Source organism: Tamandua tetradactyla, chromosome 7 (assembly GCF_023851605.1).
Source record: "Tamandua tetradactyla isolate mTamTet1 chromosome 7, mTamTet1.pri, whole genome shotgun sequence".
Lineage (NCBI taxonomy): Eukaryota > Metazoa > Chordata > Mammalia > Pilosa > Myrmecophagidae > Tamandua > Tamandua tetradactyla.
This window is the reverse complement of record NC_135333.1, coordinates 87,870,272-87,894,149: the sequence shown is the minus strand read 5'-3', so window position 1 is coordinate 87,894,149 and position 23,878 is coordinate 87,870,272. Positions and strand designations below refer to the sequence as shown.

Below are 23,878 nucleotides of genomic sequence, written 5' to 3'. Positions count from 1 at the left end.
AACACAGGATCTAGGGCTAGTTACTAACTCCATGTTCCTCAGTTTTCTCATGTTCAAAATGGGTTGCCTTAGCCTAGGACTGTGGTGAGGATTGAGTGAATTAACAGACATGACCAGGGCATGGCTCAGTGGCTGGTCCATAGCCAGCATACGTCAAGTGCCATCATCGTTGTTGTTACTATCACTGAGTTACTACGAATAAAATAACTTCTATGAAACACTAGTCAATTGTCTGGAACAAAATGACCATTTCATAAATGGCAATTTTCCTCCGTTAGCTTAAATGATCCACAAATCACACTAGTTTCTTTTTATTCCTTCTTAATTTTATTTTTGATATTCAGTTCCACTTCTTCGCAGGACCTGAATTTTTGCTTTCACCTGCATCCAGACTGTGATGAGAACTAGTTTTAAGCATTTGCTATGGTAAAGCTCATTCACCTTGCCCAGGCATTCAGTCACAGTCCACAATTTGACCCTCAACCTGCTTTTCCTTTTCCAACCTCATAATCTACTAAATCCCAACCTAAATCCTCTTTATTCCAAAATGGCCTGTCCAGCTTTAACTCTTTTTCAAACACTTAGGGCTTTCACATTCTTGTTTCTGTTTTTGTTTTCGTTGTTCTTTTGTTTTTAATTGGCATATTTTTTCCACACTTCTTGCTCTTCCAAACCCAACCCATCTTTCAAGGCCCCACATCTTCTAAAGGGCTTTCTCTGACTACCTCACTCTGAGTCCAGATCTTCTCTCCCCCCCCAGTCTGTGAGCTTTTTTATACCTCATTCTCATATACTATATGTGACATGGTATCTTGCACAAGGAAGGTACTCAAATACATGCTGGTTGAGGGCAGGACAACGGTGGCTCAGTGGCAGAGTTCTCGCCTGCCATGCCGGAGTCCCAGATTGGATTCCCGGTGCCTGCCCATGTGAAAAAAAAAAAAAAAATCCATCTCTGACTGGATTCAGAGATGATTATTTAAGTGTTAACCAACTAATCAAAGGCAACTATAATTGTGACCAACTGTTTCCCCTTTCGATTATTTATACCTCCTAGCTCTGTCTGATCAGAAGTAGGAGACAGGCTAACCCATGCCTACCTGTGTACCAGCACACACGTTTCAAGGTCAGGGGTGTCAGGTGTATTTTTGATTCTTGACCACTGTAGAGTTTGTAGTAATACCGCTTCTGAAGGGAGAATCAAGTAATGTTAGCTGGTTAAAGGGCATGACATAATATATTTCATAATCTAACCTCTTCACCTCTAAAGGTAGAAAGAATATCTCTGATCTCAAAATACCCTGTAAGAGCAGTTAGGAAGAAAATCAATGATATCAGATAAAAATGCTTTCAAAAGAGATACCATTTGAGTAAAGTACAATTCTTATTAAAATCACAGTTCAATAATAGGTTATCATTATTGTTATATAATATTGTTATTATATAACAGAAGTATAATCTATCATTGATTTCCAATAATTGACACTTTGATATTAACATTTTGTTCTCAAAAAGGCTTTGAGAAAGGAGGTAGAGATGAGGGGCAAATTTAGTTACATAAATCTTTTTCATGGTACCCATTGCTTCATCCAATAATCTCTCAAAGAAAAGGAATGTAGTTTAAAGATCAAATCCTACTAATATACATCCCAATAGATTTCTAATGGGGCCCAGTAATTGATGCACAATTGGTAATTAAATGATTTCAAAAAGCTTAAACTTACCAGCTGTTCTTGAAGAGGTTGTTGAATTATATTTATGCAGTACAATGACTCAGATTGAGAAAACTCCTCATCTAAACATCTCTGTCATGGAAAATGGTAGAGGGGATTGGCAAATTTATACAACACATAGACTTGAGATGTTACACTACCCGAGGTACATAAAACGGACCACTTCTTTATCTTATATTCTAGTCTAAGTGAACCAGTTATCATTGTAAATGCCTCACTGCATTTTCCCCATTGCTTGATCTGAGAATGACATCCTAAGAGCGGGAACAAGATTCTGAGTGGCCTTGTCACGTAAATCTTTAGGGAAGGACAAAAGAAACTTGTTAGAGACAAAACTCAGAGGAGTAAAAATGGCATCTGTGAAAATTTTATCCTTCACAGACGGATAGGATAAGATAGGACTTATCCACTAACTCCTAGAGGTAGATATCTACCATAGTCATAGATGCAATCGAACATTTTGTGGGTGTTCTCAAAATAATTAAAGCATATTTAGAAATTGGGTTTTTTCATCTCAACTTATCACAGGGGACTTTTTAGGCATTCTGCCTGTCTTCACCTCCCATCTAGCAATTTTTTTTTTATCTGCTTAAACAGAAATGTCTATATGATGCCGTGGAGACAGACAGCCTAACACCCCTCCTTCTTTCCTCTTTCTCTATCTCTTTCCTTCAGTGCCTACCTTCCTGTGCCCTCATGTTCTTCATTTATGAACAAAAAGTTAAGAGAAATTCGCCAAGCTTCATAAGGGAAAGAAATTTATTAAACCCTACTGTCGATATCTTGAACTTATACAGATGGAAAAGAGTTGAAAATTTAATACAAATAAGAGGGAAAAAAGACAATATCCATCATACGCCATTCAAGAGGGCCCGAAATTTCAGCATATGATTATAATTGAAGGGTACACCCTTGCTATCAAACAGGAGATGCTTAAGACTAAAAAAAAAAAAATGGCTCTTTGCTAAGATACGGTGGTTGGGCAAAGTAGATTCTGAAATGCCTCCTCTTTGGAAGATATTTTCAGGAGCCGCTCACTAATGAGGGTTTTCCTCACTTGTTTTGTTAACTATTTTCAGTGTGTAAGACAACAAAGTCCGCCAGAGTAATTTCCTTATAAGCTGGTTATCTAATTTTATGATTAAAATCATTATATATTATAAATTCGCTTTAAAATGTTACACTAATTGGACATCTTCTCCACAGACAGAGGTCAGTTACCTGAAACAGCAAGCCAAGAGGTCGCCCTTTAATTAAGTTCTTTCGCAGTGACTTGATAGTTGCTGTAAAGAAAATTTATAACCAGCTCAATATAACCAGTCCCAAGCCCCCCTTCCTTTAGCTCATCTCAATGCTTCAAACACTTGTGTATGTGTTAAATTGGGGTCATAAAGGAAAAAAAAGGCATTTGAAGAAGAGGGGAAGCAATGACTTCTGAGAATGGCACTTCACCTCATGAGAGTGGAAAGGGAGGAAGGCAAAGCAAGCAGAAGCAGCTAAACCACTATCACTCTTAGGCATTTAAGTAGATGCAAGGGAATCGCTTTCTAGAAGTGAGTCATAGAATCATTAAATCTTCAAATGGGAATATACCTTAGTAGTCATCCAGTCCCATCTCCTACTGATCCAGAAATCCTCTCTCCCATAAGCCTCTGCTTGTGCTACTAGTGATGGGAACTCAGCCACTCTAGAGCCTAGAAGTACATTCCTGCAAGGACATCTGAGGTCCAGAGAATTGAGGCTAACTGGTCAGTCTTGGAGCTGAGATAAGAATCATAGGACGTATTCAATTCCCTAATTAAAAATTGGTCTTTTTTTTTTTTTTTAACTAAAATGTATTTCTCAGCAATCACCAAATTCTCATCTCTGGAATAATGGAAATGGGAAAAAATACCAACTTAATTCTGAGTTACACAGTATCATATTACTGATTTGACCACCGATACTCTCTGAAATATAGCCAGGAACCAGAAAATAAACCCAAATGTTTTGAACTACCAAAATAGATGGGGATGTCTATGCCCTTTATTCGTGGCAAATTTTCACACTTCAGCTCAGACAGTGGGCTCTGAATTTATACATAACTCTCACAAGCCTGACATTTTATCAGCCCACAAGAGATTAAAAGCAAAAATTAAACACAGGTAGGGAGCTCTGCAAGATGGAAGCATTTTAATAACCACCACTGGTTTTTTTTCCGTCACGAATGGACAGTAAAATTATTAGCAGCAGATACTCTGGCATCTAAAAATCATAGAAATCTGGTGCTTCTTATTTTTAAGACCAATAGCTTCATATCTCAATAGCCTGAGGAAATTCTAAGCCATAAAAATAATGCTAATATATGTGCAAAGAAGTACATAATTTAAATTTAAATTCTTTTCCAGAAAAAAAAGTTTTAAAAGTTTCAATTATGTGACAAATTCACTTCTGTTTTTTTTTTTTTTTTTTGAACAAGGGCAGGTGGTGGAATTTGAACCCAGGTCTCTGGCATGGCAGGCAAGAACTCTGCCTGCTGAGCCACTGTGGCCCACCCGACAAATTCACTTTTATAAAAATTTTATTTCATAAAATTTTTTTTGTAAAAATAACATTTCTCAACTAAGCCTGACATAATGTTAGTAGACCCAGTAGGAGGAAATATATTTTAAAAATATATATTTCTAACCAATTTAAGTAACTAAAAATTACTTGATTACTAATACTTCTAATTCTAGTAAAGGTTAGATAAATACATAGTGTATTAATTGACTGTGTTAACTGTATTAAGAAACAGGGCCCTCTCCTCCTGACCTCTAGCCAAGCAACAGCAACCAAAGCTTTCAGAAGTGGCCATCAATATATTTCTGAAGGTCACTTACTTCCTAAAGGCTGTCTTTGAATTACCAAACAAAGTTTATGTTTCAGAAAAAATGATGAATTAGTATAAGACCATCTAAGTTGCTCATCTGCTTTCCCACCAGGCAATTTCATGTTTTAGAAATAGTCCATCTCAAAGCATTCAAACCATAAACTTTACTTCAACAGATGTTTTGTTCAATTTGCAGCAACTATTTCCATATGTTTCATAAGGCAAAGCAGGCCAGCTGATGACCCCAATTTGCATTCACCTTTGCATCCTTCTCTATGTGTTTGGAGTTGGACCTACAATATCTCTAGGACATTTAGGCTTCACACAGAAGCAAGTGAAACAATGGCTACTGTACCCCCTGCTGCTAACCCCATGATGTAGGATGAAACCAAGTGTCTTGGATGCATTGCTTCTGAGAAGATGCTGAGATAAAGCTACTTTCTAAATGACTATGTAATAAGACTTTCAGGCAAAAGGCCCACAATTAATTAGCTACTGAAAATCAGAACCAAAACATTATTAGAGCTGGAATAACATTAGCTATCAACAACAGGTGACATTTATGGAGTACAGAGTTTTATGTCATAATGCAATATACGTATCCCTGAAAAAAAACCATGTTCTATAAAATTGTGCAATAAAAATCTCAGGAAGACAAATCAGGCTTTGCCAAAAAAAAAAAAAAAAAAGCAACTCAACAATAAAAACAATGTAACTTTAAAAACTGGACAAAATCTCCCCCCTACATGGGACATGGCTCCCAGGGGTGTAAATCTCCCTGGCAATGTGGGACAGAACTCCCGGGCTGAGCTGGGACCCAGCATCAAGGGATTGAGAAAGGCTTCTTGACTACAGGGGGGAAGAGAGAAATGAGACAAATTAAAGTTTCAGTGGCTGAGAGAGGTTATCCTGGAAATTATTCTTATGCATTATATAGATATCCCTTTCAGTTTAGTGTATATTAGAGCAGCTGGAGGGAAGAACCTGATACTGTTGAGCTGTGTTCCAGCAGCCTTGATTCTTGGAAATGAGTGTATAACAATATAGCTTTTATAGTGTAACTGCGTGATTATGAAAACCTTGTGTCTGATGCTCCTTTTATCGAGGATATGGACAGATGAGTAAAAAATATATAGATAAAAATAAATAAATAATAGGAGGGATAAGGGATAAAATAAGTTGAGTAGATTGAGATACTAATGGTCAATGAGAGGGAGCGGTGAGGGGTATGGGATGTATGAATTTTTCTTTTAATTTCTTTTTCTGGAGTGATGCAAATGTTCTAAAAATGATCAAGGTGAAGAACATACAACTATGTGATGATATTGTGAGCCACTGATTGTACACCATGTATGGACTGCGTGCGTGTGAAGATTTGTCATTAAAAATATTTTTTTTTTAAAAACAGTGAATCCTAATTTAAGTTACAGACTTTAGTTACTAATGATTTATCAAAATATCAATTGTAACAAATGTAACAAGCTAATACAAGACCATAATAGGGGAAACTATGTAGTTGGAGGTGTAGATGGGAAGCCTCTGTGCTGTATGTGCAATTTTTCTGTAAACTTAAAACTGCTAAAGTATATCATTTTAAAAAGCTTCACAAAAGGGGCCTGAGAATGTATGTTTTCCTAATGCCTCTTCAACACTGAATATTAATGGTGGTGATGGTTGGATCTTTGCCAATCTGAGAGGGTTAGAAAAAAAAGGGCTGTCTCCTATTTTATTAGTATTCTATCTAATAAAGGAAAATTTTCAAAGGTTAAAAAAAACTGGGCAGAAGACTTAGACACTTCACAAAGATGATATATAATGGCTACTCAGGGCAGGAAAAGTGCTTAACGTCACACTAGCCATCAGAGCCATGCAAATTAAACCCACAATGAGATAACACAACACGCCCAATGGAATGGTTAAAATGAAAAAGACTGACGCCACCGAAGATTGGAAAAGATGGGAAACAACTGGAACTCCCACACATTGCTGGTGGGAGTGTGAAATGCTACAAACACTTCAAAAAATGTTTGGCAGTTCCTTAAAAAATTTAAGCTGTGACTGCACTGTGACTTAACAATTCTACTCCTGGATTCTTATCCAAGTGAAATAAAAACATGTATCAACACAAAGACCTGTACATGAATGTTCATAGCAGCTTAATCCATAATGACACAGAAAAGCAAATAATTTACTTATCCAACAATAGGGGAAAAGATAATCAAACTGTGGATATTCATACAAAGGAATACCACTTAATAATAAAAAGCAATTATTACCTATAAATACAATACAGATAAATCTCAAAAATATTATGCTGAAGGAAAGAGGACAGATGCAAAAAAAAAAAAGTATATACCTTATAAATCAACACTAGAATAGATAAAACTAACCCATCAGCAATAGAAATCAGAACAATGGTTGCTCCTTTGTGGTATTAGGGGGAGGGGAGGGAAACTGAAAAGGGGTACCAGAGAATTTTCTGGGATGACAGAATTTCTGTGTTTCAATATGTATTTGTCAAACTGGTTGAAAATACACTTAAGACCTGAGCATTTTATAGTGAGTTAATCATACCTTAATTTAAAAAGAATTAAACTATTAGGACAAGAAAAAAAAAACCACTAGACTTTATGGGATAAATAGGATAAGGAAGAGACCACTACAAACATATGCAACATTGCAATCAGAGCACTAACAAAAATAATTATGAAAATTATTAGTACCCAGGAAGATAACTGCAATTACTGAAACACACAGCTTAAAATGACTTAAGGCTGCCTTGCAGAATATTACAAATGTACAGAACAGCAGAGTGGAAATGCTGGGGACGCTGTAAAAGGAACAGAGCTGGTGGGGTGCTAAGAAAATGAAGGTGGAAGTGGAACTTGGCTGTTAAAGTGGACATAGGAGGTTGGGCTCTCTGGGGAGGGACCCAGGTACAGACGCGTGTTTTTAATTTTCTTAAAATAAAGCTGACAGGGCTTCTGCTGCCAGCGCAACAGCTAAGCAAAGGGTTTTCTCCTTTCTGATTGAAAGTTATATTTCTATCCCTACTAATTCAGGTCTCGTTTCCCAGGAAAATCGTGAATGAATCAATATAATTTCCATAGTATACTAAACATCATTTCCAGTTTACCAATCGTTAATGAAGTCATTCACGTTAGAGAAACACGCTCTAGCAGAATAGGCTGTACCTACCATGGCCAAGCACTAAGTACTATTTTGTATTTGTTGTGTTCTTTATAATTCACAACTGCGTTTCATGGAAGAGGATACTGAGGCTCAGAGAAGTAAAGGAATTTGTTCCATGTCATCCAGCTACTCATTATGTGAACTTAGAATCAAAGCACAGGCTTAACTTCAAAGCCCAAACTGTTGTTCATCATGTTATACTGCCTCCTAAATTATTTCATTCGTACCTGTTTCTCACGTGGGGAAGCTTATACCTCCACCCCATCAAAGGGGCTGAGTAAGCTCTATTTGGCTTTGGTTTTCTTTAGTCTTCACCCCAACACCTCTGTCTTTAAGTGCCTTAATCACCTGGATCCCACCTTGCTTGGCTCATTTCCCTCTTGCTTACTGACTACTCAGAGCATGTGGCTCTCACCGTGATGGCATCCTCATAGCCTTAACATTTACCTGTCCCATACCTCACGGGCTCCATGCTAACGAGAACAGACTAGAGTTTCCAGCGGAATCATATAGGTGAAAGCATTCTCTAATCTATGAAGTTCATGTATAGATACTATGTTCAAACAAAGAATTATGATATACAGAAGCATCTCAGGATCTTTCCTCCAAGGAAGTATTTATACTTTCTAAAGGTAATTCCCTTGTTGTCTTTTCAATAAGGTATATGTCAGATAGGGCAAAAGATGATTACATAACAAAGGGATGATAGCTTGGGTTAGATCAATTAGTTTATGTATCCAATATACAAGATTCACACCAATCCATTGTGTGCATACCCTGGATCTAAGCTTTTTTCCCCCCTTTTAGGCAAACATCCATTTATACAATCAGTATTGCCTGTGTTACAATAATATGGAGATAAAAATGAAGGTAACAAGCAGAAGAAAGAAAATAACTATTCAAGAAAATTAACAGTTCTAATGGCAAATTTGTGGAGGCAAGCATGTACACTAATTACCTCATAAATCATCCCAGTTCCTGGAGGCAATTGAAAATTTGAATAATATTATTGATTCCAACATTAAGTTTAGTATTTCTACTACTAGGAACAACTTCTAGTTCCAGTTTATGAATGCTGTCACTGAGCTGTCTGTTCAACAGAGAGAACTGTGTCCCCATACAAATTGTTGATGAACATTTCTTAGATGGATCAGAAAGCAAACGTCTCATCGCTAAACGAATTGAATAAGGTAACCAGAGAGTTTCAGAAGAGCTGTATGGATTAAATTATTTCTGTTTCCTGACTCAGAATGCAAATGTCTGACTCATAATTCAAACTTCATGTGGTGGCAGTGATCGTGGTGGCATACTGTGGATGTGTTTGTGTGATAACTGTTAGGACATTTGTTTATAAGCTATCTGACAAATCTACTATAAAGATCGTTTCAAAACAAAGTGCTACTTAAATTTCAGTCTTCTCCCAAAGGTTCATTTTTAAGGACACGGTTAAAAAGACTGAAGAAATAAAGATCTCCAAAACAGATAATAACGTGAGTAAATACAATACCAGCGCTACTGTACTATTATTTGTAACTCCACTTTTTGCTTCCTGCAGGATCTAAAAGGCAAGTGCATGAAATGCAGTGATAAATCAACAGTTTGAGACTCATTGTGACAAGACCTGCACAGAGCTGAGGGGACAGAGGGGCAGAGGAGCACAGTTTATGTATGCTACTGAAACAGTTAAGTTGGTATCAAAGCAAATGGGATTGTTACAGATTTAGGATGTTAAATATAAGCCCCAGGGTAACCACAAAGAAAATACCACAGAATATGTAAACTCATAGAGGCAGAGTGTGGAGCACACATCACCAGAGGGGGGAGGTGGGGGCGATGGGAAGTTAAAGCAAAATGAGTAGAGGTTTTCTATTTGGGGTTGAGAGAAAGTTCCAGTAATGGGTGGTGGTGAGGGTACTGCGACATTGCGAAAGGGATAAAGCCCTCCTAATAGGAGGCTTGGGAGGCAGGGGTGGGAAGAATTATGTTGCATATAGGTTTCCAAAGTTAAGAAAGAGAAAGAAAAGGAAACTGAAGAGATCATAACAAATAAATGCAATACATGATAGTGGACGGGATCTAAGAATAAAGGAGAAAAGGCTCAAAGGGACATTATTGGATCAGAAGAACAAATTGGAATATAGGATGCAAGCTTTATCTCAAAGCTCAACTTCTTGCACTTGATAGCAGCAATTAAGGTGATTTAAAAAGTAAATATCCTGTTCCTAGGAAATGTACATGGAAGTATTATGTATTCCAAGAGTATGGTGTGCACAACCTGCTCTTAAATGTTCAAAAAGGATAGGTAGATAGACACAGAGAGAGAGAAAGAGAAAGAATGACACAGCAAGGTGGCAAAATTTTTTAATTGGTGGGTTTGGATTTCTGAGGGGTGGCAATATGTTGGAGATCTCAGTATGGGGTTTATATTATTTTTGCAACTTTCTGTAAGTTTTTAAATAATTTTAAAGCAACAAAATAAAAAATAAAAATAAAAGAAGGCCTTCATAAACAAATGGTCTTAAGAGAAAATCTTGACATGTATGACTTCTTAGGGCACCAGAAGACACACAAAAGGAATGGAGTTCATACAGCTAGGCAGCTTGCGAGCAACTCAAGACAAAAAGGAAGTGTACACCCCAATTTCTCCAGACAGACAAAAAAAAATTGTGCATTCAACCCAAGAGAGCTTTCATAGTCTCCTTTTAATAATATTTGAACCAACTATGCCCTCAGGATAAACTGGGAAGACAACAGCCATATCAAAAAGTACACATTGGGATAAGTTACAAAAGTTGACTCTTCAAAGAGAAATTACAAGGAAATCAAAAGGTATGAGGCAAGGAGGTTAATTTCCTAGTATTTATAAAACTATGGAGTATAATATTGATTTAATCAAACAGTAAATATATCTGGACCGAAAGATTAGTCTCCTAAGGACTTAAGTATGGTTTAAAGTAGACTTGCCTTAAATGAAATTTGGAATGCCTGCAATATTGCCTTAGTATTCATGTCTCAACATGGACAATTCTAATCACAGGGGGCCTTCTCCAGTGTCCTTTGAGCAATGATAAAATAATATGTAGATTATGTGATTCAAAGCATACCTTACTGTGTTTAACAGAATCAATTAAAATAAACCGACACTTAGAACTATGGAAAACTGGCAAGGTCTACAAGCTTTAAATATAATTTTTTTAAAAAAAGGTTGAAGACAAAAATTGCTATTTTAGAACTAGACAATCCCTTAAACTCTTAAGCAGCTTTCTCAGATGATGGTTATAGAAAGGGTACAATAAGTCCAAAATGAACACAAGTCCAAAAATATTCATCTCTAGCTTACCTTAAGGTTCTATTTAGTTGTCTTTATTACCCAAACCCAGACTTTCTATAAAAAAGAATATTTATATTCCTAGAGCAAGAAGCTTTTGGTTGAACAAAAAAAATTCATATTGCTAGAACAAGGTTTTAGTTGAATAAAAGCAGTTGTCAGATGAATGGTTAAAAAAATAAAATGCTTTATATTTGCTATACTATGCTTCTAAAATTAACCACGTTTATAAATGATTTAGCATCTGTAATTTGACCATTACCTTCCCACATATTATGGTGAATGTGTACGCATTTTTAGGTTATTCAGAAAAATGATAATCCAATTTTAAAGGATCATATATCCTTTTAACTTAAAATTTAAAAAGCATTTTCACAATTTTGATATACATTTAATTAATAATTATATGCCAAACCCTGAAAATTACTACTTAAAGAAAAAGAAGGGAGGGGACTTTTCTACTATAAGATGAGTACCGGCTAGCTAATTAAATCAGAGAACTGTAAGGAAATAGTTTACAAGTTCAAATGACCCATGCATATAAAATTTTCACCTTGTTTACTTGTAGAGATATTTGAGAAGCTTTAATTTTCAGAGAATAGCAGCCATACACAAATCCAGCTCATAATAAACCAAAAGGGAAAGTTAATGGTTAACTCGATCTACCCAGCCACTAGGCCAAGCTCTCCGAAAGCCCACACACTGCCTTCTCCAACCCTTTCTTGATAAATTCCAAAATAATACAATAGCTATAATCCAAAAAAAATTGGTTATAGTCCTTTTGCCCCACCTCAGAGTGGACTGAATTAGGACCTAAATAAATATTCACTACTCACTTTTCAGTTTTCTTGTCTTCTGCTCAAGTGTCTGGCAAGTGCTCAATAACTCAGTGTTTGTAATCTGGAGGTTCCGTTCTTCAGACAAGGCTTCCTCTAATTTATGCTGTGAAGACTCAGCTTCTACACTGGCAGAAGGAGCAGCCCGGTCTCCATCCTCAACCTGCAGACAGACGGTTAACGCTGGATTTTAGCAAGGCGGCCCGGAAAGAAAGCGACGGTGCTCTTATTATGCCCACGAAACTGAAAATGCTCTTTTCTTCTCAGGGAAGTGATAAGCCTCCTACCGCACTTCTGCAATTCTGTGTTTGCATGGGCTCTGCATGCCTGAGCTATTTCTACAGCCGGTAAAAGTCCTCATATGTCAAGTTGCCTCTTTTCTGCAAACTTGCCTCTTTCATCAGCAGGCAGTTGACACCGCCTCTTTTACAACTCCCCCTTCACTTCCTCTGCTCACCGCTAGTCACCAGGGACTGACTCTGCAGTTCCTCCTCGACTTTTGTTGTTGTTGTTCCTCCTTCGTTTTTACCTCACGGTTTTAAGACCATCTAAGGAGACTTTCCCTGACTATAACGCAGTAAGGGGCCACCCCACCTGTTCCTCCATCTCTTCCAGCCCTTGACTGACTCTTTGGAGCTTCGCAGTGAGGACGGCTTCCTGGTCGGCAGCATGTTCTCGCACTTGTTTAATGGCTTCTAGTTGTTTCTGCCTGGAGTTTAGAAAAAAAAAGATCCGAACCACAAGCTCTCAATGACATTATAGTCAAGAGTCACCCCTGGGAAATTGGGACCAATTCAAACTTAATACGGTTTCTCTGACAGGAGAGGAAAAAGTAAAAGTATTTGCATACATATAAATGCTTCAAAATCTGTCATTTTAAAAAAAGCGACATACTGATCACTTCACCTGATGCCCTACTTTCCAGTTAAGGACATTTCATCTCATGCTTACAGTGATGTATTCTGTTTCCTTCCTAATGAGACCTGAGTTTCCCACAAATGATAGTGCTTAGGGTTGGCTGGGCAATTGCTTAGAGGATGACACTACAAGGAGGTCAGGGTGACAGGTTCAATAGTTACACCTTACAGCTAGCTTTTACAGTGAAATAAAGGAAAGAAGAAAAAGAATGAGAAGAGAAAAGTAGTAAGAGCTTTGTTTCATAGCCTTAGCCTTTCTCCTTCAGGGTTGTCAGGCATGGCGTAAATATGTGTCCTGACCACAAATGAAACCCCTCAGTTGTTATCTCTACTGCAGTCCTCTCTTTCTAGAACCCTTTATCTTCCCTTCTTCCTCACCCCAAATCACTCGTGTCCTTATGCTGCCCCTCTTTTAGACCCAAACCTAGTTCTTCAAATATACGAAAATCCATCTGTCCTTGTGCGCTGATGAGATTTTTCATCTGTGCTACATATCAACATATCAAGAATTATCTGGACACAGTGTAAGTCAAATAAGGACCTTAGCTCAAAGGGAAGACAAACTTGAAGAGTTTCAAAGCACCGAGGAAGATATTTTCATGTTTATGCCTATTGGGTGTGTCTCAAATTTTGGCATATAGTCAGAATTCCATTGTACATTAGCAAAAATCCAATTCGAGCTATAAGAAGTACCATGTGAGAGACACAGATGGGCTCATAGAACGCCTTACCATTATGGTGGACCAAGAGACAAACCCTAAAAAAAAATAAAAGCTATCAAATTTTCCATACACATTCAAATGTGCATTGTTCAGCAATTTATACAGTTTATACAGTCAGTTAACTTAAGATGATTTGTTAAAAATAATAGGAATAGACTAAGCTCTCAAGAGTGTCCATCATCTGAAAGGAAAAGCAAAAGAACCATAAGAACTACCAAAAAACATATTTAATAATACTAAAGTGTTCAATCACTTACATGAATTTCCACCTCTATGATAATGTTCTTTATGGACTTTATGAATCATAAGTCTTAGAAACAGCTTTTTGAAAAATTAGATAGCACCATCTGTTAAAGATATTCAACAGATGTTAAACTTTTAAAGATTTTTCTCCCACAGAGATTTTCATTATCATGTTAAGGGGTGTGTGTGTGTGTGTGTGTGTGTGTGTGTGTGCATCTACATACATATATATATACGTATATATATACACACACGCGTATATATTAGCTTTGGGTGTATTGTTAAATCCAACCGTTCTCCCTACTAACATATCCTGATGATAAATTTCGGTTTGTATCCTCAATCCCTGCCAAGTTTGAGTCGCCCCATGACTTTACCATCTGTAAACAGAATCCCATGTGTCTAATTTCTCAGACCAAAAACATCTAAGTTGAGGATGAATCTTTCCTGTATTCCCTACATCGAATACATGAGCACGCCAGATCTAATCTCTCCTCAAAATGTAATTTGAATAAACTATTTCTTTTTTTAAAAATATTTTTATTGACAAATGTTCACACACATACAGTCCATATATGGTGTACAATCAATGGCTAATAATATCATCACATAGTTGTGTTTTCATCACCACGATCATTTTTAGGATATTTGCATCACTCTAGAAAAAGAAGTAAAGAGAAAAAAGAAAAAACTCATATCTCCCATACCCCTTACCCCTCCCTTTCAGGACCACTAGTATTTCCATCTACCTAATTTATTTTACCCCTTACCCCCCTTATTATGTATTTTTGTATTCATATTTTTTACTCATCTGTCCAGACCCTGGATAAAAGGAGCATCAGACACAAGGTTTGAATCCAACTATTTCTTGCCCCCTCCACTACTGCTGCCCTGGCCCAAGCTGTACACCTCGCCTGGACTGTTGAATAGCTCCTAACTCAGTGGGGTTTTATGCTGTATTTTTTTTTACCACGGCCTAGTATATATTTAATATTTCAACCCCGTACATGTACACACATGCATGCATATAGCTGAAACAAAAATGTTACAAAACATTACTTATTCTTATTATATGAGATAATCTCTGAATATTTTATATTTATTATACTTATTAAAAACACAAGTCACAAGCCAGTAAATTGATTTCAGGATCTCTAAATAGTAATCTACTGTTGAAAAAAACCCTGTTCTCACTAGTCCTACTGCTTTCACTCTCCCCCCGGATAAACAAATTCTCCACCCAACAGCCAAAATGATCTTTCAAAACAAATCGTATCACTTCTCTTCTAAAAACCCTCCAATAGTTCCCAATCGCACAGTCAGAATAAACTCCTAAACATGAACTGCAAGGCTGCGTGTGACCTGACCCCGTCGGTCTCTCTAACATCATTTCCTCCCGCCACCCAGCTCTCATCCCACTCCAACCGTGCTGGCTTCTGGCTGTTCCTCAAACCTAACAATCCTATTAAAACCTGAGGGCGTGTGTACCAGTGGTTTCCTCTCCCTAGAACTCTCTCCAGATTGCCACATTGTCACATATCTCATTCTGCTTTCTGCTCAAATCATCCCTCTTCAGACAGACCTTTCCAAATCATTATTTTTAGAATTAGGTCCTCCTGCCCCCATCTGCTTTAATTACCTCCATATCGCTTACCATTCTCTGGCACGATATGATACATTATATATTATATTACATGCTATTATATTAATTTAGTTAAGTTTAGTTTATATTAGTTTATTTGCTCATTGCTGCGTTCCTTACTTGACGCTAGTTTCACGGAGGCAGGGTTTTGCATCCTATTTACCCGTAATTCCCAAGTGCCCGGCAAAGAGGGCGCACTCAGTGGCTGTCATATGAATGATGACCTGTGTTTCTTATAGAGCCTTCTGAGAGAGCTGTTCCCTCCTCTGCTTCTCCCTGATCTACTCAGTTCTCTCCACTCCCCAGCATGAGAACCTTTTTTCTTGTACCAGAATGGAAGCCACCTCCTTCTCAGCAAACAGAGGTGTAATGTTTACCTAATAAATATTCCCTACCTCATTTAAACATAGAATTCTCTCTCTCTCTCTCAACTCCACACAGCATTCCACACTTTTTCTTATTCATAGTCAAACTCCACAGTGAAATTGTCTTGTGTGGAGCTGCTATGTGACTTCATCTGTTCTAAACTGTAAGCATCTAGGAGGCAGGGACTACAACCACCCATACATTAGTGAGGAGTATTGTGCCCAATAACTAGATTCCCAGAATATTTTCACCAAATGATTTTAACAAGCAGATGGTGGGGGACAAATAGTTGAAAGAGCAGCGGCTTTGAAGTTGGACATTTCTAGGTCTGAATCCTAGCTGTCACTTAATCCTAGCCGGGTGCTCTCAAGCAGGTTCTTGAACCCCTGGGGAAGGATGTATGTTGAATTCCTAGCACTGTGTCTGATAAAGTAAGCTCTCAACACATAGCAGCTACTATGACTTAACTAGACTGCTTTTGGGTCTGGGTAGGATAATATGGGAGGAAGTACTTAGAGTGACCAGTACAAGCCTCTCCAAATGGTTCTTTGTTGCTAAGTAGAAAAAACTTCAATACCCTTTCTGTGGAGATGGTATCTGTCTAAGGAAGCTGCTGATCTACTTCACCCACGCTTTTTACCACTATGGGGAAGTCATTTTCTGGAGAGTTCCTGCTTCACTTTTACTACTATGGAGAAGATCATTTTCTTGAGAGTTCCTTCTGGTATTAACCTCTCACTGGTGTCTAGGGGAATATATTATATTTAGGAGACTAAAATGGCTTCTCCTCTGGTTATTTTCTTTAAACTTACCTTGATCTCTAGACACAAACAAATTGAACTTCATTTAAGTTCAATATATTTGTGTTTATTTCACTTATTCAAGAAGCATTTCTTATGATGCTAAGTATGGTACTAGCAGCTATACAAAAAGTGGTCAACAAGATATAGCTGCTGTCCTCATTTAGCTTGTGATTTACAGAGTACACGTTTTTAAGACTTTCCCCACAATCCTAAAAATTGAGGTGAGAGGAAGGGTAAGACAGTAAATTATCTTACATTTAGAATCCTCTATTCCTTCTGACTTTGTTTACCATGCAGAATGCTGTCTACTGAAGTGGAACAGGAAGCCCACGAGTAGGGAAGTAAGGAGTCAAAAGAGAGCCTCAAAATTCCTTGAGGGACTGGAAAAAAAATATGGAACTATTAAGCTTTTTAACCACAGGGAAAACCCCTGATACTGTTTCAAACATTAGGGATTTCCAAGTCAATAGCCAAACCCTTGATCTTGAGGCTTGCTCTTATGAAGTTTATTTCTGTAGCAGAGAGGCTAAGCCTACCTATAGTCATGCCTAAGTGTTACTTCTAGAAAACCTCTTTTGTGGCTCAAATGTGGTCTCTTTCTTGCTAAATCCAAATCTGCAAGGAAAGCATTTCCTTCCCCACTATGTGGGACATGACATCCAGGGGTGAAAGTCTCCCTGGCAACAAGGGACATGATTCCCAGGGATGAGTCTGGCCCTGGGCACTGTAGGATCCACAACACCTTTCTGACCAAAAAAGGGGGAAAGAAATGTAACAAAATAAGGTATCAGTGGCTAAGAGAGTTCAAATAGAATTGAGAGGGTATTCTGGATGTATCTCTTACGGAAGCTTCAGCTAGAGAGGGCTAACTACTACGGTTTGCCAACCCCCAACCAAAATCATTCCTGTTAACCTTAAAGAACACCTAGGGCTCTATCTGAGATCCTACAATAGTTTCACACACTACATTTTCCAGAAACCTATAACCTTGAAATGGTTTCTAGGCCAAATAAGTCCTGAAACCCAGAGGGATCAGCCTCTCCAAGAACATCAATTAGTTCCAACCCCCTACCCCATATTGTTGACATCCCTTTCCAACATGAAAAAATTAGAATGGGCACAGCCCAAATACCACTAAAGATTGGGAGAAGGGATCAAAGGAGAAAGTGGAGTTATGACAGAGAAATTAGGATTTAACAAACATGTATGATTGCTGAATCATTATATTAATATTTCTTTTAGTCTCCAGTGTCTTGGAGCAGCTAGAAGGAAAAACCTAAAATTGTAGAACTTACAATTTCTTGTAGAAATTGTAATCCATATCAAAATTAGAAATCTGTTCTGTAATTACTTGTCACAATGTACTTTGAAATTTATTATTTTTGTATAGATGTTATATTTCATAATAAAAATGTTGTTTTTAAAGAGAGAGGGTTCTAGTTCTAATAACTCTGGAGCCTTAATCAGTTTACCTTACCTCCTTATAGCTCAGTTATCTGTAAAATGATAAGGCTCTCCTAAAGGGTCTCTAAGACCCCTCTGGTTAAAATAATTGTATATTCTATAACTCCAAATTCTTTCACTGGAGAAAATAACCCATTATATTAGTTTTCACAGATTTTTAAGTTCACCGTTTGCAATTTTTAATATACAAGTCAATTTTCTACTATTTTGAATGCAAAATTGTCAGACAGAATGTCTTCTCAGAAAAAATGTCATCCAAAATCGGTGTATAGAAATTGAAAAAAAAATAAACTGAATGTCATGCTACAATCACAGACAGATTTGCCATGTACATGCATCATAGGTTTCTTATTAATAAATGACCATCACCTGGAAAGGCATTCCTTCCTGAAATAAAAATATTCCAGTCTGAATCTCTTCAAAGTCTCTATCAATCTGACAAACTCTTTTTCAAGATTTTCTCTGTGGTTTCCCAAGCTGTTCAGTATTAATACACAAAGACTTAGCTTCTCTTCTACGATATGTTTGAATTCCTACAAAAAAAAAGTCATAGAACAAATTCTGCTATGCCAGCGTTAAATATAAGTAAATGACAGAGGCAACATAAAATGCTGTGTACATTCCCATCTCAATGGCAAATTATATCCCCAAATTATATTGATCATATATCAATGCTTAATTGCCCAGGAATTGATTATCCTTTTATTTGATTATCTCAATTTAACAAGCATTTATTGAATGCTTATCATGGGTCCAAAATTGGTTTCTCTTTGTTACAATAAGTGGGCCATTTCATCCCTCATCAATACTTGTTTTAGAACAGGTTGGGAGAAGGAAATGCAATAAAATGAGTATCTGTTATAAAAAAATATTTACTCCTTCTAGCCTCCTAGAGTCTAGAGCAGCTAGAAGAAAAAATCTGAGAGGATCATATGGTAGCCCATGACAAATTCTGGGATCTCTCCTGTAACTACTTGTTGAAGAGTATTTTGAAACCTATTTCTTTTTTCTTTCTTTGTATATATGTTATATAATACAATAAAAAAGCTTTAAAAAAAGAGTATGTTAGATAGCATATTCAAAGGCAACTTAATAAAAAGATTAGGTTGACAAAGAGGTTAAAATTAATAATCCAGAGATTTCAAGTTTACTTCTTTCTTTAACTTGGTGGCAAAGGATACTAAGAAGTAGTCAGAGGTTCAAGCACTATAAATAATAGGTGACAGATACATTAAAGAGAATGATTCTTTTGTTTGTGCTTCTTTTCTAACAAAGCTGGCAGTAGCTATCTAAGTTTTTCCAAAGTTTTACTAATTTCTGGGATAATAAAACTTTCAGAGTCTCAGAAGATTCTTTTGCATAATAATCATTCTACCAAAGCTAAGAAATTGTTATAGACCAGGGAAAAATCCAAGGCTGGACTAGCCAGCTTGCACAAGAATCCCAGTCAAATACATATTTTCATTAAATCATCTATTTGTTCTTTGTTTCTCCATCTCAAGAAACAGACCTTATCACATATGCTCACACTCATGCATTTTCTCACTCTCTTTTCTTATCGTCACACTCACACACCCTTATCCTAACGCTTACACTCCTACACTCACCTACATACCCACAATCCACACTCATACACATCCTAGACACACACTCACACATGCTATCAGACTAAGACAGAAGATTACGATAAAGTCTTAGAGATGGTACTGTATTTAAAAAGTATTACCTGGATTAAGAAAGTAGGGGGAAAAAAAGCAGTAAATCCACAGAGCATAAATTACAGAGCACTTACTATAAGCTTGTTCTCCCACTTTTCTTTCACAGTCATTTCTGGATTAGTTACCCACTGAAGACAGGTGCCAAAAAGGGTTTCAACTTCAGAAACTTCTTCATGCTGAAAAAGAGTTTCACATCTTCAACTAGGAATTTGGGAGAAATGCAAATGTTTATAAGTAATTTAGACCAAATTCCATGGAAAACATAAAAAGTTTTTCTATTTATATAATTCAGGAAGACACCAGATCTCTTTTTCACTCAGTGTCACCCAGTGGCTTTCTTGTATCTCAGGGTATTACCATGTTTACATGCTAACTTTCTTCAGATGCTCCATATATGCTGAGCACATACAGACAGAAAAACTTTCTAGAACAAAACCTACCCACTTTTACTCCCCTTTCAAATAGGAGGAGACAAGCAATTCCAATTATTTTTTTTCCATCCTTCCAACTATTATGTTTGCTACCTACTATATGCTAGACTCTGTGAAAGAGGCTAGAAATACCAATGTGAAGTATTAGAATAGAATTTCTCTGACCATCTGGTTTCCAGTGAAAAATTAAAATGGAGAAAGAGGTTCTAGCTATTAGCTAGAAGACAGTTAAGAGAGGGGAACTGTCCAATGGATGTCTTCAATCCTTCAATACTAAAGACTAACCTGGAGGAAAAATAGCGCAGGCAATCCATATCTAATGATCCACCTGCTTGTCCTGATTGACTCAGAAGTAGATGATCGATTTCAGGAAGGTTAGAAAAAATGTTTTCTTTTTGTAGTAGGGTCAACTTGGGTCTCAGCAATAGACAGATATACTTATACTCAGCACCTAAGCTATAAGTTAGATATCTGCAGATATTGTCAGGCAAAGTAAATCATCAGACATGTGTATATCATCCAATACCAGCTTTGGCAACATAGTTGTAAATTCTGCTCTCATTTGTTCAGTTTCCCTCAATAATAATAGCATTTCTTGGTCTGTCATTGTATCCAGGGAAGACAAGCTGATTAAACTGCACTGCCATCCGCTCTCACTGTTTTGAAACAAATTACCATAATGTCCACAAGCCTATCATTCTAACAAAGAATGTCCATTATTTTAACTTTGTGAATATGATGCCCCTGAGTCAATGTAATTGTCACAGTCAAATATTTCTAAATAGTCTTGTGGAATCCTTCTACACCCTAACAAAACCGTTTGCATTTTCTCTCTAGGATGGCTTCAACTGAACATTTATTCAATCTTAGGGAAATTGTTATTCTTAAAAACTCACATTTGAGTGATATAAATTGCTATGGCCTCACATCTGATGAGTCTGGAGATCCTTCTGGGAGAAAAGCAGAGATGAGTCCTGTCCAGAGGACAAGAACAATGAACTTACCCTGGTGACAACCACAGAAGCTGAATTTCCCATGCTGCTAGGTGGATTCACCACTGAACTGGACATGGAAACTCCAACACAATGAAATTATGGGCCCAAGAACACGGAGTACCGCCTTCATTAAAATAGGCCTAATCTGCCATTTACTAATATGAGAGATACCAACTAAAAGTGAGCCCAAAAGTGCATTTAGGAGCTGTTCCTAGAGAGGCCACACTAGGCCACTTATGGCAAGTGTACTTTATCTGCCCTCTCCCAACATCCCAAAGTATGTCCTATGCCTTGGCCGCAGTAGACACCTACTCAGGCTATGGCCTTGCCTTTCTAATTTGTCATACAGATGCAGTAAATATATGGGATAACTTGGGAAAGTGGCTTTGCCACCCCTTTAGGTACTCAGATAACATCTCTGATCAAGGACCCCACTCTACTGCTCAGTCCACTCAACAATGGGCCCGGGCTCATGGAATTAAATGGACCTTCCACGCCACCACCACAGGTGGCCAACATTGTGGAGAACTTTAATGGTCACCTAAAAAAGGTACAATTCTCTTACTGGATGGATGGTCTGCCTTATTTGGGCTCTCTCAAAGCCATACATAGCAGTTTCCTGGAAAGGAAACAAGGCCTTATCCTATTTCCTAGCTCTAGGCAGGGACAAGGGTGGGAGAAGAATGCAGGCTTTGACACATGCCTACCCTTACATCAGCCAAGATGCGGATTGGCCCCAAAAGAGTGACCAATAACACACCACTGGGACTCTCCTTTTCAGCCAGTCAGGGATTGCACTCTTTTTTACTCCATTACACCCTCCACACGGTTCCCAGGATGGATAGAGGTTAGGCATGCCAGGCTGAGGGGTGCATAATGGAAGCAAGACAAGAAGCGATCAATACACATGGGGTGACAATCCAGTGGGCTGGACTTGCAGGGCCTCACACAGGCATGCACATGCACACACACACACACAGACAAGATTAGTGGTCAATGCCTACACCTGGTTGGTCCACCAGACCCCTTAGGAACAGTCCTGGAATACCTTTGAGAAGTCCTGACAACTCTCATCTATCAGGAAGGTGTGGAAGTGGGGTAGAAAATATGGGTAAGGCACTCAGATCAATAGGAATGGATGAGGTTATATAGTTCATGGTAAGGGGCAGACAGAATGGTTCTGTCTTTAGAGGGAAAAGATCAGTTACGAAATAAGTCATAGAAAGTATCTCCCATGCATGACCACCTTGGAAGGAAAACATTCATCCAGCTTGCCCTGGGCCATCACAGCAGCTGGGAGGCTGACTGACTGTTGGATCTCCCATCTGATCCCTTGCTCCCTCTTCCCTCTTGAGAGTCCAGATCGACACTCAAGGAGCTGCTTTTGTCAGCCTCATCTTTGAACTAACACCAGGAAGTCCTTCATTTATACCCTCTGAAAAAGATAATGGTGCAGCTGTTGGCTATGTGCCTTCTTTTCCATACCCCTGAACAACCTGTGAGGTGCAACAACTCCCAGTGAACAAAACTGGCAAATGGCTCAGTCATCTTTCTGCCAGCATCCCCAGGATAACCAGTGACTCTCCATGGGTGGGCTGTGCCCTTTCAGGGTTTTCTACATAGGTTTTTGGACAGTGACAGGACAGCATACCCTCTGATCTTTTACTTTTCCCTTGAAAATTCAAAATCAATCTGTGATGTAGTATTTAATAATCACATTGCCTTAGACTTCCTTCTAGCCCAACAAGGAGGCTGTGTGCTATTGCTAATACTTCTTGGGTTAATACTTCAGAGGAGGCATAATGGTTGGTGACTAAGATCCAACACAAGTCCATTGGTTGCAAAGTGAACAAATGGATTCTATTTGTGACCTCTTCAGCTTTGTCTCCCAGGCTGAGATGGGGAGGCATGGAGACAACTATTATCTCAGACAGGTCTGCTGGCCCTGTTGAGTAATGGTATGCACATTTAGGTGATACCCTCCTAAAGTGCTACAGCAGCTGGTGTTCCCAAATCTTCACTGTCAACACTGCTGGCAAGCCCAACCTATCTCCACCCTCAGGTCCAAGGTAGGAGGTGGGCTTTTGTCGTTGAAGCAAATGTGGAGGAAGAGGCTTCTGGTGAGAGGCTGATGGGTGAACTGCTGGGGAAGCCACAGACACATGTTCAGCAGCCACCTCCAGCCCTCACCCACCCTCCATCACTTTTTCTATTGAGTCACGATGTTTCAGTCTGTTTCCTTTCCTCAGCCTGGGAGATGTTCAGTCTAATATAAAAGCTGAACCAAACCTTAAACCCCAAAACTGGGAACAAGTAACTCCCAATGCTTATTAGGGCAGGAATTCCCAGTGGTCAGGCCCCCTCCTCCTGGGACGGATAAATACTCAACCCTCAAACAGCACAGATTGGTTCTCTCCTTCAACACAAATTGGGGCATGTGGAGCTGCCATCCACCAACACTGACCCTAGCAGTTGGCCTCCCCGAGAGACGGGCCCCGTGGGTTCTCTCCCCCTGCTCTTTTGGCCCCCTTGTGCTGTGTAAGTGATAAAGTGATCATTTGCTGAGAGTTTCTCTTGCGCCTGAGCCTGTGTTCCCACAGTGTACCATGCGGCCACTTGCTTCACAGGTGGGGTAAA

The 23,878-nt window shown here is 38.3% G+C and overlaps 1 protein-coding gene across 6 annotated transcripts in view; it reads right to left on the bottom strand.

The window, feature by feature from the left end:
• The window catches only part of IRAG2 (inositol 1,4,5-triphosphate receptor associated 2), a 168,538-nt gene that overhangs the window by 49,594 nt on the left and 95,066 nt on the right, over positions 1-23,878 (bottom strand). For 4 of the 6 annotated variants that reach the window (XM_077170317.1, XM_077170320.1, XM_077170319.1 and 1 more), the window contains exons 1-5: positions 12,228-12,342; positions 11,941-12,103; positions 2,955-3,016; positions 1,725-1,805; positions 1,101-1,188 (exon numbers count right to left, since the gene is read on the bottom strand). In XM_077170317.1, the coding sequence (XP_077026432.1) occupies positions 1,101-1,188; positions 1,725-1,805; positions 2,955-3,016; positions 11,941-12,103; positions 12,228-12,254 (421 nt within the window). In that variant the 5' untranslated portion in view covers positions 12,255-12,342. Of the gene's footprint in view, positions 1-1,100; positions 1,189-1,724; positions 1,806-2,954; positions 3,017-11,940; positions 12,104-12,227; positions 12,343-12,534; positions 12,729-18,466; positions 18,631-19,889; positions 19,992-20,772; positions 20,910-23,878 lie in introns of those variants that run through there. The other 2 variants (XM_077170322.1, XM_077170318.1) reach the window with 2 other exon arrangements.